This window comes from Saccopteryx leptura, chromosome 9 (genome assembly GCF_036850995.1).
Source record: "Saccopteryx leptura isolate mSacLep1 chromosome 9, mSacLep1_pri_phased_curated, whole genome shotgun sequence".
NCBI classification, from domain to species: domain Eukaryota; kingdom Metazoa; phylum Chordata; class Mammalia; order Chiroptera; family Emballonuridae; genus Saccopteryx; species Saccopteryx leptura.
The window spans coordinates 23,563,317-23,581,148 of record NC_089511.1 but is presented as its reverse complement, the minus strand read 5'-3'; the positions used below and the strand labels follow the sequence as shown (position 1 = coordinate 23,581,148).

Here is a 17,832-nt window from a genome sequence, read left to right as displayed (position 1 = left end):
TTCTCCTTTATAGAAGAATCGCAGTAACAAATGTGAAAGGAAAGAGAGAGAAAGTCACCACCTAATGAAGTACTAGACCAAGACTATAATCATCAGGGCCTGTAATCAAGGTAAATGTTGATGGAGAACTTTATAATGGATGAATCAGCAAGAAAGAATATGATGTTAGCTCACTGAAGTGGGACAGGCAGATGTTCTGTGCCTTCTAATGTCATACAAAACCTCCTGGGGAAATGATACCCGAGCCCAGTGAAACTTCTCAATCTGAATATTAGATATGTTAGAAATGCAGAGATAAATATGTTAAATGACATTCCAATAATATAATCCGCCAAATCTAGAATGTGGGGAGTCTGTGGACAAGTGACCCAGTTTCTTCAACATCAACAAAAAGGAAAAGTAAATTATTACATATTAAAAGGTCTTAAGATTTTAAAACATTACAAAGCTACAGAAATTAAGATAGTATGGTATTGGCATAAGGTAGACATACAGATCAGTGGAACAGAATTGAGAGTCCTGGAATAAATCTCTATCTGTTCATGCCCCTGTGGCCAACTGATTTTTGGTACAGGTGCCAAGACCATTCAGTGGGAGAAAGAAGTCTTTTCAAAAAGTGGTGCTGGGACAACTGGATGTCCACATGCAAAAGAATGAAGTCAGGTTCTTACCTTACCCCATAATCAAAAATTAATTCCAGCCTGACCTGTGGTGGTGCAGTGGGATAAAACATCGACCTGGAACACTGAGGTTGCCAGTTCGAAACCCTGGGCTTGCCTGGTCAAGGCACATATGGGAGTTGATGCTTCCTGCTCCTCCCCTTTCTCTCTTTCTCTCTCTCTCTCTCTCTCTCTCTCTCTCCCCCCTCTCTCTAAAAATCAATAAATAAAATATTTTAAAAAATTAAAAAAAAATTAATTCCAAGGGGCTCAGATACCTAGTATAAAAGCTAAAACTATGAAACTCTTAGAATAGAAAACCTGTAAGTCTTTGTGACCTTAAATTGGATAATGATTTTTTACTATGTCACCAAAAGCACAAGCAACCAGAAAAGTTGGACTTCAAACTTAAAACCTTTTGTACATCAAGGGATACTATCAAGAAAGCGAAAAGACAACCCATGAAATGGAAGAAAATATTTACAAATCATATATCTGAAAAGGGTCTAAGATCCAGAATATACAAAGAACTCTTACAACTCAATAATGAAAAGATAAACCAATTAGAAAGTGGCCAAATGATGTGAATAGCTATTTCTCCAGAGAAGATACACGATGGCTTATAAGCACATGAAAAGATGCTCGACATCATTAGTCATCAGGAAAATGCATATCGAAACCAAATGAGATACCATTCACACCCACTAAGGTGAGAATAATAAAAAAAGACAATTGCAAGTGTTGGCAAGGATGTGGAGCAATCAGAACCCTCACATACTGCTGATAAGAATATACAATGGGGTAGCTGCTTTGGGAAAACAGACTCGTAGTTCTTCAAAAAGTTAAACACAGAATAATTATATGACCCTGCAACCCCATTCCTAGGACTATACCAAGTGAATTGAATACATATGTCCACACAAAAATCGGTCCACAAATGTTGATAGCAATATTATTCATAATAGCCCAAAATGAAAATAATCCAAATACCCACCAACTGATGAATGGATAGAGAAAATGTGCTATGTACATACAATGGAATATTATTTGACAATAAAAGGGAGTGGAATACTGGTCCTGGTGGCCCCATGGCAGTTGCTATGGAGTGCAGTGTGGCAATGGTGGTGACTGAGTCAGAACTGCGGGATGACGAAGCCAAGGGAAGCAGGGTCTTTCAAGGAACCAGGAAATGCATACTATGCCAAGAAAGATGGCAGTGAAGCTTGTAACTGTTATACAAGAGCAATAGACATGCGTCCTAGAAATGCTAGCTATTGTCCTGGCTGGGTGGCTCAGTTAGTTATATCATCATCCTGATGCACCAAGGTTGTAGGTTCAATGCCCAGTCAGGGCACATACAAGAATCAATCAGTAAATCCATAAATAAGTGGAACAACAAATCAGTGTTTCTCTCTCTCTCCTTTCCTGTTTCTGGAAAATCAATTAAAAAAAAAAGAAAAAAAACAGAAACAGCTGAAAAACACACAGCTGGAACTGAAAGAGGGTAAGAAGAAAGACTACTAGGAGATTCTGGGTGTGGACGTGAACACCTCTGAGGATGAGATGAAAAAACCTCGTCGCAAACAGAAGCTGATGCCCTATCTGGGTGGACACAGAGGGGCCAGTACCAATCTCAGGAGCAGGAGAAAAAGTTCATGGAAGTTGCAGAAGCTTTTACCATCCTCCCTAATCCCGACAGAAAGAATGGAATGACAGCAGACAGGACTTACATGAGGAGGGCATGGATATGGGTGATTCAATGCAAATAAATATCTTCAAGGCATTCTTCCGGGGCCCTGGAGGCTTCAGCTTTGAAGTACTTGGTCCAGGGAATTTGTTTTTCCAATTTGGCTAATGAAAGGAAACCATCCTGAAGCCAGAAAATGCAGACTTGCCCAGTTGAACTTTGGACGTGGACACAGTTCCTCTCCCTGTCTCCACGTACTTAGAGCAGTTTTTTGTTTTCTCCGCAGGATCCTCTGTGAGCAGGATGAAGGACAGGGGCCAGCTCTGAAGACTGCCAGTAGGGGAGGGGGCTGGGGGACGAATAGGGAGGGGGCTTGTGAAGTTTTGTTTTACTGTTTATTAAAAAAAAAAACGGCCCTGGCCGGTTGGCTCAGTGGTAGAGCGTCGGCCTGGCGTGCAGGGGTCCCGGGTTCGATTCCCGGCCAGGGCACACAGGAGAAGCACCCATCTGCTTCTCCACCCCTCCCCCTCTCCTTCCTCTCTGTCTCTCTCTTCCCCTCCCACAGCCGAGGCTCCATTGGAGCAAAGATGGCCCAGGCGCTGGGGATGGCTCCTTGGCCTCTGCCCCAGGCGCTAGAGTGGCTCTGGTCGCGACAGAGCGACGCCCCTGAGGGGCAGAGCATCGCCCCCTGGTGGGCAGAGCGTTGCCCCTGGTGGGTGTGCCGGGTGGATCCCAGTAGGGCGCATGTGCATGCGGGAGTCTGTCTGACTGTCTCTCCCCGTTTCCAGCTTTGGAAAAATACAAAAAAAAGGAAAAAAAAATTAAAAACAAAAACAAAAAACAATATTAAGGGAACAAAATGTTCTGACCCTTAAAATAAAAGGACTGAAGTACTGATTGATTCTCTTCGTCGGCTTGGGCTGCCATAATAAAATACCATAGATTGGGCGGCTTACACAATAGAAATTTATTTTTTCATCCCCTCATGACCTCATCTAACACCAATGACCTCCCAAAGGTCCCACCGCCAAATATCACATTAGATGTTAGAGGCGTGACATGTGAACTTGTAGGGGCAGACATAAAATTCAAGTTATAATGTGCTACAAGATGAATGAATCCTGAAAACATTATGCCAGAGGTTGGGAATCTTTCTGGCTGAGAGAGCCATGAACGCCACATATTTTAAAATGTAATTCCGTGAGAGCCATATGACCCGTGTACATTACACATTATCCAATAAAAATTTGGTGTTGTCCCAGAGGACAGCTGTGATTGGCTCCAGCCACCCGCAACCATGAACATGAGCGGTAGGAAATAAATGGATTGTAATACATGAGAATGTTTTATATTTTTAACGTTATTATTTTTTTAATTAAAGATTTGTCTGCAAGCCAAATGCAGCCATCAAAAGAGCCACATCTGGCTCACGAGCCATAGGTTCCTGACCCCTGCCTTATGCTAAGTGAAAGAAATCAGTCATAAAGGATCACAAACCATATGGCTGCTTTTTATGAGATGTCCAAAATAGGCAACTCTGTGGATAGAAAGCACATTAGTGCCCTGGCTGGTTGGCTCAGTGGTAGAACGTCGGCCTGGCGCGCAGGAGTCCCGGGTTCGATTCCTGGCCAGGGCACACAGGAGAAGCACCCATCTGCTTCTCCACCCCTCCCCCTCTCCTTCCTCTCTGCAGCCAAGGCTCCACTGGAGCAAAGTTGGCCCGGGCATTGAGGATGGCTCTATGGCCTCTGCCTCAGGCGCTAGAATGGCCCTGGTTGCAACAGAGCAACACCCCAGATGGGCAGAGGATCGTCCTGGTGGGCATGCCGGGTGGATCCCGGTCAGGCACATGCGGGAGTCTGTCTGACTGCCTCCCTGTTTCCAACTTCAGAAAGAAAAAAAAAATACAAAAAAAAGAAAAAAAAAAGCACATTAGTGGTTGCCAGGGGCTTGGGGAAGAGGAGATAAACAGTGACTGCTAAGAATCTGGAGTTTATTTCTGGGGTGATAAAACTGTTCTGGAATTAGATTGTGGTAATTGTTGCACAATTTTGTGAATGTACTGAAAAAAACCTCCACTAAATTGTATCCTTTGAAATGGTAAATTTTATGGCATTGAATTCTATCTTAATTTTTTTTATTATTTAAAAAATTTATTGATTTTACGGACACAGGAGAGGGTAACGGGAGCGAGAAGTATCAACCCATAAGTTGCTTCACTGTAGTTGTTCATTGATTGTCTTACGTGCCTTGACCAGGCAAGCCCAGGATCTCAAACCAGTGACCTCAGCGTTCCTGGTTGACACTTTATCCACTGCACCACAGGTCAGGCTATATCTTAGTTTTTTTAAAAAGATTTTTTATTTATTGATTTTACATAGAGAGGGGGTGGGAGAGGGTAATGAGAAGCAGTGGCTTCACTCTAACTGCTCATTGGTTGCTTGTTGTATGTGCCTTAACTGGACAAGCCCAGGGTTTCAAACCTGCGACTTCTATATTCCAGGTCAGAGCTCTATCCACTGCCATCACAGGCCAGGCCAGGCTGAATTATATCTTAGTTTAAAAAAAAAGAAAAAAGAAAAAAAGATAGAAAAGATATCAATCAAGGGCACTAAGTGAGCCACCTTGTTCGGCTTTTGATTCTATCATCGTAAGAAATGTCCAAGCCTATAGAGAATATTTTATGAGTTTATTTGAGCCAGACTGACAACAAGTGTTGAGAAGCAAAATCTCAACAGATTGAGAAAATGCTCCGGAGAATGGCAGTTTTGCATCTTATTTTATACATTAGAATAAAAGGAAGAGACGTAAGTCAGGGTGATCTGAAATCCATTGGTGTTAGACTAAGGGCGCAGGAGAAAGTAAAGCTGGGAAATCTCTGAAGATTGGATAAAAAGGCAAAATAGAGAAACATATAGTTCTTTTGCATAGTGGGTACAGCAGGCGTCCCCAAACTACGGCCCAGCCCGCGCGCGCGGGCCGCATGTGGCCCCCTGAGGCCATTTATCCGGCCCCCCGCTGCACTCCCGGAAGGGGCACCCCTTTCATTGGTGGTCAGTGAGAGGAGCACTGTATGTGGCGGCCCTCCAACGGTCTGAGGGACAGTAAACTGGCCCCCTGTGTAAAAAGTTTGGGGACCTCTGGGGTACAGGATAGTTAAGAATGAACATTTACAGCATAGAGAGATGGTATTCAGGGGGAACAAAATTTCAATGTGGGCTTCAGTGGTCTGGTGCTCTGGTGGGAGGTGTGCCCCAGAGGGCTCTGGAAAAGAAAATTACTATGACATTTTGAAAGCATATTCTCTTAGTTGCAAAAAGACAACAGACAGGCTCACTTAAGGTAAAGACTGACCTTTATCAAAGAAGCTTCAGGCTTAGGATGTGAGTACCCACCATGACTTGCTTTTAGTTAGAAAATTTTATGTTCAGACCATCCGGTGTGGTTCCTTTTGGTCCCTGAGTTTATATGGCCTCTGAGCAGACCTCCCCTGAGCTGATGGGGTTAGTATGTGGCCCCTATTTAGTCTACAATTCAAACAAAACAACTTTAAAAATGGGTCAAGGCATGTACAGGAAGCAACTACTACAAGTTGATGCTTCCCACTTCTTCCTTCTCTCTTTTTCTCCTCTCTCCAAAAATCAATAAATAAAATCTAAAAAAAAAAAAAAAAAAGAAAGAAAGAAACTTCCAAATCTGTAAAAATTTTCTTATGAGTTTATTTGAGCCAAACTGTCGACAACTGTCAGGAAGCAAAGTCTCAACGGATTGAGAAAATGTTCTGGAAAATGGTGGTTTTTCCACTTATTTTTATACATCAGAATCAAAGAAAGACCTAACGGGGTTACATGAAAATGATTAGTGTTAGATCAGGGAGGCGGAAGAAAGCAAAGGGGCAGAGGGAATCTCTGAGGTTGGATAAAATGTAAAAATGTCTGTACTGAAACTTCTTTTACATAGACAGGAATAAGATAGTTAATAGTTGATTACCATGATAGTAACAATGAGGGGGTTTGTTGGTTCCTGCTCTGGTGGGATGCCTGTCCTAAGAGGGGGCAGGAAAAGAAGATGACCCTTACATTTCAAAGGCATGTTATCAGGTCTGTTATTGTAGATGCAAAAGACACAGACAGTCCCCATTAAGGCAACACTGATCTTTTTTAGGGAAAAAGAAAAATACCTCCCTAGGACATGACTACCTACCATGAACTGCTTTTAGTTAGAACGTTTTAATTTTGGGTTCTTGGCTGGTTGGCTCAGTGGTAGAGTGTCAGCCCAGCTTGTGGGTGTCCCAGGTTTTATTCCCTATTAGGGCACGCAGGAGAAGTGACCATCTGCTTCTCTATCCCCCCCCCCCCCCCATTTCTCTTTCTTTCTCTCTCTCTTCCTTTCCTGCATCCATGGCTCAATTGGAGCAAGTTGGCCCCAGGCACTGAGAATGGCTCCTCGGCCTCCACTTCAGGTGCTAAGAATAGCTTGGTTGCTGAGCAATGGAGCAATGCCCCAGATGGGCAGAGCATTATCCTATAGGGGGCTTGCTGGGTGGATCCCAGTCGGGGAGCATGCAAGAGTCTGTTTCTGCTTCCACTACTCTCACTTAATTTAAAAAAAGTTTTAATTTCAGACCATCCTGTGTGGTTCCTTTAGGTCTCTGAGTTGGCAAGGCCATTGTGAAGGGCTCACCTGAGCTTGTCAGGTTTAGTCTGTGGCCCTGCCTTTTTTTCCATTTACATTGGAATTATTGATTTGAAAATATGCAATAATAGTAGCTGGTTGTATTTTTAAAAAATTCCTTACATACTGGTAAAATGGCATGCTGAAATTTGCTTTAAAATACTCTAGGGAGAAAACTGGAGAATGGGTAAAACAGGAATGATGGAGTATTGATAATTTTTGAAACTGAGTAATGGCCATAGGAGGGAATCCATTATACTACTCTACCTTGTTTGGGTTTAAAAACTTCTATAATAAATTTTAAAAATAAGTCTGGCAGACAAAAAGAAAAAGTCTTGATTAGTACTGAATTCATTCTGGGAAGTTCCTCTTCTAATAGGAGATTCTGAGCTGGGCCTAGGGCAATGATTGCACACCCTCCCTGTCCTAGAAGAGCATTGTCCTGGTGTGCAAAGGTTGCCAGGTCCCCGGTAACGGACACTGAAATGGATTGATGTTTCTGTCTTTCTCTCCCCTCCTTCCTCTTAAAAAAAAAAAAAAAAGCCTGACCTGTGGTGGCGTAGTGGGTAAAAGCGTCGACCTGGAACGCTGAGGTTGCCGGTTCGAAACCCCAGGCTTGCCTGGTCAAGACACATATGGGAGTTGATGCTTCCTGCTCCTCCCTCTGTTCTTTCTATCTCTTTCCTCTCTCTGTCTCTTTCTCTCTCTGTGTCTTCTCTCTCTAAAAAAAATGAATAAAAAAAAAGTAAAAAAAAAAAAAAAAAAAGCACACCCTTGTTCCTTAAGCCCTCCTGAGCCGAACTGGGCTTCACTCTGAGGAGATAAGTCCGCCTGAACCACTCCAGTAGAGGCCTTGGGTCAGAACCGATCTGGCTCTTTACAGAGCATTTGCAGAGATGAGGCATTTCCATGCGGTGATGATTAGCTTTTCCTGGGTAACAAGCTACCCTCAAACTTAGTGGTTTAAAGCAAACATTGACTATTTCTCGTGATTCTGTGCGGTGACTGGGATTCTGGCCTGACTTGCCTGGGGCCAGATAGTCTAGGATGGCCTCCTTGATAGGCTTGGGACGTCAGCAGCATTTTCTACAGGAGGCCAGCCAGAAATTGTTTACAGGATGGGAAGGACAAGCCCCGAGGCACAAGCACGTCCCGGGGCCAAGCCCCGATTCTAGGGCTGGAGAAACAGACTGAACTCATTCTGAATGGGAGCCATGGGTACCGGCCATTCTGACCCAGCCCACCTCTCAAAATGAGACTGACTTCACAGATGTGGCCAAGAGTGGGTCCTGTGTTATTCATGTGCCCCAGGTTTAGAATCTTCTTTTCACGCATAGAACAGAGGTGGTGGGTGAAATGAGACTCAGAAATACAGATCCTAGGCTAATGGAATTAACCAGAATAATTCGTTCCTGTTTCTGCTTTTGTTTGTCTCCCTTTTCCTATGGCCTAAACTCAGTCCTACGTTTCTTCCACCTCCCCTTGACTAGAACGTCTGTGACTCACTCTTGGTGGCTGCTCATTGTTCCCTTCCCACATTCTCAAAGGACGGAGTGGCTTAATTCACAGGAGGAGGGTGAAGTTGGGCGTGTGGCCTGGGACCAGCTCCCTCCCCTAAGAGCCCCTGGTTCCTCCTCTCTAGGGTGTGGGAGCTGCATGGAATGTCTCTGAGGTCCTGGAGGCCCAGCCCTGCTTACCGGGAAGCGGTCAGGCTGGAACAGGTGGGCCAGTGCTGTGTCCCCTGGGCCTCAGGCCAGGCCTGGCCACTTTGGGAAGAAGAATGCTCTGTGTGGGTGTAATAGATTGGTTGCAAAAGGCCCCAGTTTTTCACATGAACACCCCCATCCATGCCTTTTGCAATGATGTCTTGCTGCTCTTTCTATCAAGAAGTGGAGTCTAGCCCTGGCCAAGATAGCTCAGTTGGTTGGAATATCATCCTGAAACTCAGAGGTTGCCGGTTCAATCCCCAGTCAGGGCACATACAGGAACAGATAGATGTTCCTGTCTCTTTCTCTCTCTCTCCCTTCCTCTCTCTAAGATCAATGAAATAAGCATTAAAGAAAAGAAATGGAGTCTATCCCTTAGACCAGGGGTCCCCAAACTTTTTACACAGGGGGCCAGTTCACTGTCCCTCAGACCGTTGGAGGGCCGTCACATACAGTACTCCTTTCACTGACCACCATGAAAGAGGTGCCCCTTCCGGAAGTGCGGCAGGGGGCTGGATAAATGGCCTCAGGGGGCCGCTTGCTGCCCGCAGGCCAGAGTTTGGGGACACCTGCCTTAGACTGTCCCCCAGAAAGTGAAAGGAAGAATGAATCATTTGCATTTTTAACTTCCCTGCAGCCCGAGTCATTCAAATGCTTTACCTTCAACCTCATCTCCCTCAGGAAGCTCCCTTGACATAATCCACGTGGCCCATTCATTCCTTGGTCCTGCTTTTGTTCAGGCTGCCAGCTGGTGTCATCATAACTCAGTCGAGGGCCGGTGCTGCCCCATAGGTGTTCTGAAGTCATTTCTTATGTGTGAGCTCGAGTCCCGGGTCGGCAGTTACCAGGGCAGGGCTGTGCGCCTCTGGCCTTTCCTGGGGGTCCTGGCTGGCTGGCTGGCTGGCCAGGAGTGGGTGCAGCCCGCACAGGAGGCTCGGTGCCTGCGGCTGATGGGTGAGTGGCAGCGCTGCTCTTACATAATTGGTTTCTCTCCTCCTTTCTCTTTCCAGAGCCAGATTTCACACTGAGCAGCTGCAGACGGGGAAATCAGAGAAAGCACAACCCAGCCTCAGATTCCGAGGGGCCTGCTGGGGACTCTCTCCTGCCTGGGAGGGGAGACCCTGAGGCCGCTGTCTCAGGCCAGGTCTTGGCTGCCATGGAACTCCCAGCCGCCACCCCCCGGCCGCCCTCCGCACTGCCAGGCAGATAAGGGTGGCACAGCCCCTGGAGCACCTGAGTCCCCCTGCCGTGCCATCCTCCCTGGCCAACCCTTCTTCTACTTTGGGCCACCTGTGCTGACCCGAGGCCATGTAGGCCCCACTTGGGCCTCTGTGGATAGACACACGCCGGGGATACCGCCTCTGCTCTTTGGGGGACCCTGCGTACCACCATGCCCCGGGGATTCGCCTGGCTCCACCGTGAGTACTGGGGGGTTCCGGGGAGACTGCCCCAGGGGAGGCCTTGGCCCAGAGCCGGGCTCTGCCGTAACCGTAGCAACCGGGCCATTCTTGCTGGTGAGAAGTTGAGATGCTTCCCAGCTTAGTGCAGACTCCCACGCCCGCCCTCCACCTCTTCTCCGGCTGACCCCAGCTCAGGCGGGCATGGTGGGTACGAGTCGTGGGCTGGGTGGGCGCAGTCGGTGGAGGTCATGGGGATGCGGCAGGCAGGACCTTCCCAGACTCGGGTGCTGGGGAGTACGGTGGGAATACAGGGGGCGGGGTTTCTGGCCTCCCCGGGTGTGGCTAGCAGGCGGTGGGGGCTTATGAAAGTGTCTGGGAAATACAGTTAGGTGCCTGGAGGAAGCAGCCTGTCTCCTCTGCCCCTTCCTCCATAGTGAACAAAATTAAAAGGCAGAGAGAGAGAGCAGTTTGTTGGGAAAAAGAAAAATAAGTTGAAATGAGGACAGAAAAAAAAAAAAGGACTGACAAGCCTCTCAGGCTTGCTGGTGGGAGGCCAAACCGAGGTCCGTTCATACTCTGAGAGTCAATTAAATTGAATCAAATTCAGCACATGTTTCTGGTGCTTCCCATGTGCCCGCTGGAGAGTTACTGCCGTGGTGACAAGGCCTGGGCAGCTTCAGCCTCGCTCTCCAAAGCCTGGCACGGAGTTAGGCCCTGGCAAGCCTGCGCTGAATGGATGAGGTCAGAACTCGATCCTGTGAGGAATTTGCAGAGGACTTGGTTCTAACTCGGCCCACGTGGAAGGATCTTGCAAAGGGTCAGAGCATTTAGAAGAGTGGGAGGACAGAGACCCAGTGATCTGGAAGTTTCCAGGTCATGAGGAGCAAGAGGAACAATATGGGTGAGATGCCACTTGAAATGGTCTTGGTGGGCAGTGTTCACCCAGGTAGCCATGTGAAGATGAAGACACTGTACCCGGTAGAGGGACCAGTGTGAGCACAGGCTCAGCGGTGGGACAGTGAGAGGCTGGGCTGGACAGCTGGCTCGTGAGACCACGGGGGCACCTGGAAGGTTCATGAGCTGATCTGGGGGTGGGCCTGTGGTTGAGAGGTACTCTGCTCTCGGGAGTTCAATCTTGTGTACTTGCAGGAGCTGTTGTTGCAACCTTCTGGGTAGGACGTAGTGAGGGCCTGTTCTGGGCATGGTGGAGGGGACAAAGCTGGTGGCAGGGACAAAGCTTGTGGAGGCAGATTGCAGGACTTGGCAAGGGTTGGCTGTGGAGTGAGAGACAGGGTGGGGAAGCAGACCGGGGGCCTGCAGAGAGGCTGGTGTATTGGAGAAGAATTGGCTGCCGTGACAATTTGTTGCAAACTTGGTGGCTTAAAACAGCCAAAATTTATTCTGTCCCAACGCTGGAGGCCAGGAGTCTGAAATCAAGAGTGGGTAGCGCCACACTCCCTACAAAGGCTCTCAGGGGAGGATCCTTCCCGCCCCTTCCGACCTCTGGTGGCTCCTGGCATTCCTTGGCGGTGGCAGCATCACTGTCTCCACACGGTCTTTCCCTCTGTGGGTCTCTGCATCCTCTCCTCTTCCTGTACGGGTACTAGTCAGTGGATTCGGGGTAGGTCTTAATTACATCTGCAAAGACTCTATTTCCAAAGATGGCTGCATCTGAGGTTCTGGGCAAACTCTTCTTGAGGGGCGCTTGTGTGCCCCTGCACATGATGGTGGACAAGCCCGTTTGTCACTGCATAAAGGGCCCTCTGGGGTAGGTGCAGCCCTGCCCCCCTTGCCAGGGAGCCTCTGATTTCCTTCCTCACGCCCGTACTGTTCTCAGCCTCCTCTTCTGTCATCTGGGCCTCTTACCTCTGGGATGTGGAGGCGGTGAGGGGGCGGGACGCACGGCAGATCTCTGGATCAGGGTCAGGTTTGCCCCCGGCTGTGGGTCTCCAGGGGTGCAGAGTGGCCATGATGCTACAGTTGTTCTGTCCCTACCTAGTTACCCATTTGCTGGCCTGTTTCCCGGGGTGGAGGCAACAGAAAAGAAGCTTAAAATTGGAAATGGGCAGCAGACTTGGAGGAAGTCCATCTCATCAGTGCGCGGGGCTTCTGGAGCACCCACGCCTGCCAGGCTGGGAGGCGCGTCGGCTCGCAGACCCAGACCAGGCTATGAGACCACAGTTGCCAGGCCCCAAGGCTCTGGACCAGGACAGATGGGGGCGACTGGGGCAGGACTGGGGGATGGGGTGGGCAGTCAATGGTGACAGCCACATGGGAAAGAAGACCCTGTGTGAACACATACTGGTTTTTAAAAGAAAAGATGGAAATCTAGCTTTTTATGTGACATCTCTGAACCAGATGTGGTCCTTGGAACACTGGTTTGCAACTGTCGCTCTAGGTCCGTGATTTTCAAAGTGTGGTCCCCAGACCAGCAGCAGCAGCAGCAGCAGCCCTGGGGGGCACGTGTTAGAAATGCAGATTCTCTGGCCCCACCCTGACCTACTGAATCAGACAACCTGGGGTGGGGCCTTCCTGCTCTCCAGAGATTCCAATGCACGTGACCACCCCTGCTCAAGGTGAACCCCAAAAGTGCTCAGTAAACAAGCCTGGGCTGTGGTTAGCGCATCGTGTATTCACGTGCTTGGGGCTAAACTGGTGAATATAACGCGTGAGTTGGACAGCTGGTGCTAGACACAGGAACTGGTGTGGTCTGACGTGAGCAGGGTAGACCCTGGGGAGGGTGGGAGTCTTGGTGACACCTCGAAAGAGGTCTGCAGTGTGAGAGGGTGCCCAGGGCAGGGACAAAGTGTGAGCAGAAACTCTGAGGCAGGGATGATCTTGACCAGCAGGGGTGCCTAGCTTGAGAGGGTTAACGGCTTGGAGACCAGACAGAAGGCAAGCTGGTTCAGTTTGTGTTTCTCTGCGCCTTTGTTCAAATACTGGTTTGAACACTTGGGAAGAGAAGGAAAAAGAGAAAGGGAGTGGAGTGTGAGATGGGTGGCAAATCTGCAACCTGGCCAAAAAGGTGGTTGTCAGATTTCTGTGGGAGGAAGGGCTGGTAGGCAGCAGTCCTCCTGGGGCCCCGGGCTGGAGAGCTGGGGTGTTCCTGGGGAGGGGGCCCAGCCGGGGCCAAGTCGTGGCTGCGGGACAGAGAAAGGTGCCGGAGAGTGAGCGTGAGCAGGCCCAGGCGAGTGAGGGTTTAAGAGCAAAAGTCTTCCTGAGGGCCAGGAAGGAGAGTGGGAAACCGTCCATCGCTAATCCTACTCATAACCAGGGGTGGAACCGGGAGACTACCCAGCCTGCCAGGTGGATTTTGGAAAAAGAAAAAAAAGATTGCTTTTGACTATAGCAATAATCAATAGTGACTGTAGAATATAAAATACACCCAGAATAAAACAGAACATAGGAGTGTCCCGTAGAGATTTGGTATAGTTCTTTCCACTACACTTTCTGTGTACACACATACGTAATGAACAGAATGCAGGTCGTGCTTGAGTTATATACCCAGATGCAGAATGTTGAGTCATGCTTAAAAAAAAAAACACTTCCCTACGCATGTCATAAATAATTTTTTAAATCACATTAACAGGTCCTAAGGCATATTTTGAAAATGTGACTTTTATTGGCTATCTTTATTGTTATTAAACGTTTAGGTCATTTACAGATTTCCACTATCATGAAACAATGCTGTGGTGGAAGTCATTATCCATAAATCTCTTGGTTATGTCTCTCTTTTGTTTCCCTTTGGGTTTATTCCTAGAAATAAACTTAATGGATTGAAGGGTGTGGACATTATTAATTCCATTGATAAAAGACGTTGCCAAATTGCTTTCCAGGATGAGAATATTTGCCTCACTACTTTTGCCGGTGCCAAATGTTATTAAAATTAAATTAAACAAAACTACTTTTCATTTTGATAGGCGAAATATGACAGGCATCCAGTGGTTTTAATGTGAATTTCCTTATGAGTGAGGTTGATTTTTTTTTGATACATCCCTTGATCATTTATATTTTGTCCTTTCTGCTCTGATTGACATAATCCTTGTTCTTATTTTTTGCAAATTCTCTTAGAGGTTATTTTGTAAATCAGTTCCGTTTTGGGAAATCACAAGGCTATTTTATAGGTCACAGCGACCCTCAGTGGTGAATTCTGGTAACATTCAGCAGGCAACAACTTTATTTGCTGACAGGGAGTGGGAAAACCACCTGAGTGGAGCACCCCAGAATGAACAAACCAGAAAGACCTTTACAAACCCACTGGTCCATCTAACTGAGATGGATGCAAGGTCAGATAGAGCAGGGAAGAAAATGCTTTCAGTCACCCAAGAGTCATTTCTAGAGTTAGAACTAGAATCCACATCTCTTGACTCCTCGGATAGAAAAATGCAACAACAGGCTTTGAAAACATGTCAGCCCTTCCCAAGGTGCTGAGGTGGCCCTGGAAGGGAGGTCGTGCTTGCCTCGTGGGGCAGGAGTGGGGAGACGAGGCTGACCCAAGGGGGTGGCTTCTGGCCGGGAGTAGACAGGCTGGATGGCTCAAGCTTGCCTGGCCTGCTGTCCTGGAGCCCAGACCACAGACGAACCGTTCCTGGTGGCGAAAGGCCGCCTTGGGGCCCTGTGCCCCTCCCCCTGCCGCCTCACCCACGGGGAGTTGTCACCCGGGGAACAGGGAGGACAACTGCAGAGCTTTGCACACCGGGCAGGGTAAAAGTGGTGCAGGCTGCTCATGTGTTCCTGTTGGGCACGGTCCACAGATCTCGGGATCCTCCTTGGCATGGTCTTGGGGAACCAGGGTTTGGAGTTGTGGCCCCTGACCCAGAGCGAGGAGTGTGCCATCACCGGCTTTCTGCGGGACAAGCTGCAGTACAGGCACCGCCTTCAGTACATGGTAACCATATGGCACCTGCTGTGTCCCCTGTCCCAAGCCCCTGAGCTCATTGAGCTAGACGTTCGGAGTCCCTCCTTGGATCTGTGTCAGCTCTGAGCCTCACAAGGCTCCCTTCTCTGCCTTTCTCCACCACACACCCCAACAAGCCTGGTCACCTGCTCTGCACGGACTGTCCCCTCTCCCTCTTCCTCCAGCCAGCCATCCCTGGGGGGCCTCCCTCTCCTTCTCTGTCTGCCCCTTGGTTCCACCTCCACGTGGCACTCACCCTGTGACTCAGGAATGGACTCTAGAAAACCTTGGAGGAACCTCAGACACTTATTATTATTAATCGACAGGAGAGAGAAGGATCTAGAAATTAGAATGCGGGGTGTTTATTTTATTTTTCGTAGGGTGGAGAAGCCCACATGTTTTTCCATTTTAAAACAGCTTTATTGCGATATGGTTCACATCCCACACAGTTCACTAAGTGCACACTCGATGGTTGTCAGTGCACTTGCAGATGGTGCGGCCATCAGCACAGTCAGTTTTAGAGAACTCTTCTAATCTTCCACACCGCCCGGAATCTGTTTCTCTCGGGGTGGTAATGTTCCTCGTACTGTTTCTGGGCTGAAACTTCTGCCTTAACAGCAACTCGGCATTTTGTTTCATCCGTCCCTGTATCTCAGAGGAAAGACAGCTGTTCTGTCCCGATGGAGGACCAAGTGCATTTTCCCTAGAGGGTCACCTCTGCCATCACAGGGCTGCTCCTGAGTCCCCCTCCTCCTGCAGCAAGTTGTCTGCGGGGGCAGTTGGGGGACCCCATCCGAGCCGTTTCTGACTGATCTCACGGTTTTGTTCTTTACCTCTTCAGAAACTCTACTTCCCCATCGACTACAGGGTCAGCGTGCCTTATGAAGGGGTGCTCAGAGTGGCGAACATCACCAGGCTGGTGAGACTGCCCTCCGCGCTGGGGAGGCCCCTGCCTCCTGGGACCATCCCAGGGGCCTCTCCTGAGAGCCACCTCGGTTTGGCAGCTCCTGTTGCCAGGGGCCGTTCCCGGCTCCTCAAGCAAGCTCACCCTTGGCCCAGGCCCAAGGTTGTCCACAGTCCACAGTGGGCTCCTGTAGTTGGCTTCCTACATAGGGGCAAGTTGGCGGGGTGGTCAGAGCGGGGTGGGGAGGGTGCGAGGTCCGTCCGGGGTTTCAGTGATTTCTCCGCCCCCACAGCAGAGGGCCCGGGTGAGCCAGCAGGAGCTGCGGTATCTGTGGGTCTGGGTGAGTCTCAGCGCCACGGAGGCAGTGCAGGAGGTGCTGCTCGAAGGCCACCCGTCCTGGAAGTATGTGGAGGACATACATACCCTGCTGCTGGACGTCCAGCAAGGCCTCAAGGTGAGCTGGACAGAGGTGCAGGCAGGCCGTATGCGTGTGTGTGTGTGTGTGTGTGTGTGTGTGTGTGTATGTGTGTGTGGGGCAAGGGCTGTCTGGGGAGGATGTGAACGCCCGGAAAGTTCCTGCATGTCCTGAAGGCTGTGGCAGAAATGGGAGAGAGGAGGAGACAGCCTGTGATGACCAGCGGGCGGGCGGGCGGGCTGGGGGGCTGGAGATGTGCTCGAGACCCTGCCTGTGCCAGGCTCTGTGATCTTGGGCAAGTCATTGAACCCTGTGGCTTTGTTTCTGCACCTAAGAAATGAGGTTTCTTTGTGGGAGAGGGGAGGGGGATGGATAGGTAGAGCCCAGGAGGTGTTCAGGTGATGGACTTCTGTATGATGCTGTCAAGGTGGGTACGTGACAGCATGCATTTGTCGAAGCCCATAGAACTATACAACGCAGTGAAACTTAATGTAAACTAGGGGCTTCAAGTAATAATAATAATAATAACAACAACAACAACATGAAGAGGTTCCTGGTAACTGCCCGCTCAGCAGGGGTGATCAGAGGCCTCTGGGTACATGTCCCCAAAAGCCTGAAGAGTAAGGTGACTGGATGAGTGTGCGCCTGGACAAGCCATGGGGGCCCTTCCACACCCCCATGTGGCCGTGCTCCCCACCCTACCCCAGCCCTCCTCAAGACCCTGCTACCCACTTGCCCCAGCGACCCCCACCGGCTCCCCAGCCAGAACACGCAGCAGCCACTGGGAGCTTCTGATGATACTGAGCTGAGGGGCCAGCAACTGCTTTTGCAGCGGCCTCGAACTCCGGGGAGGCTCTTGAAATTCTGGCCGAGGCTGGGAGCCCCGGTGATTTCTTTAGTGGCTCTTTGGTGCCCCTGGGTTGGGTAGTCCTTTCTTCAGTGATGGGAAAAAGAAAGCCTTTGCATTGTGCTTGGGTGAGGGACATTGAGGGGTAACCCCCCCTTCCCCCAGGAAACTTGGTACCTGGAGGAAGGAGAGAAATTGCTCCCAGGCCTCTGGTCACAGGATGTCTGGTCTGTCTGCTGAGGTTTGCGTGGCCCCAGATGAGACGCCCCCACAGCTGTCTGGCACGTGGCCCTGCTCTTCACTGGCCCGTGGTCCTAACGGTTCCCTCCTTTCCAGGGTGTGGAGGTCAGCCCCGAGTTAGAAGCAGTGTTGTCCCTCCTGAGTGCCCCGGGGCTGAGCCTGAAGCTGGTGCGGCCCAAAGCTCTGCTGGACAACTGCTTCCGGGTCATGGAGCTGCTGTACTGCTCCTGCTGTAAGGCTCGAGTGGGGGTGGGGAGGGGGTGGTGACTGAGCCCAGACCAGTGGCTGCGCTGGCGCCTTCCTGGGCATGCCCTCCACTCCCCCGGGCGACAGGCCATCTCTAGAAGCTGAGATAGGCCCTGCTTATGGGGACAAGAACAATGTGGCTTGGTCTGGGGACAAG

The 17,832-nt window shown here is 49.5% G+C and overlaps 1 protein-coding gene across 7 annotated transcripts in view; it reads left to right on the top strand.

Moving 5' to 3' along the window:
- The window catches only part of IL34 (interleukin 34), a 76,844-nt gene that overhangs the window by 58,359 nt on the left and 653 nt on the right, over positions 1-17,832 (top strand). For 6 of the 7 annotated variants that reach the window (XM_066350064.1, XM_066350061.1, XM_066350066.1 and 3 more), the window contains exons 2-6: positions 9,737-10,144; positions 14,881-15,014; positions 15,865-15,942; positions 16,220-16,381; positions 17,526-17,661. In XM_066350064.1, the coding sequence (XP_066206161.1) occupies positions 10,117-10,144; positions 14,881-15,014; positions 15,865-15,942; positions 16,220-16,381; positions 17,526-17,661 (538 nt within the window). In that variant the 5' untranslated portion in view covers positions 9,737-10,116. The remainder of the gene's footprint in view (positions 1-9,736; positions 10,145-14,880; positions 15,015-15,864; positions 15,943-16,219; positions 16,382-17,525; positions 17,662-17,832) is intronic. The other variant, XM_066350068.1, reaches the window with a different exon arrangement.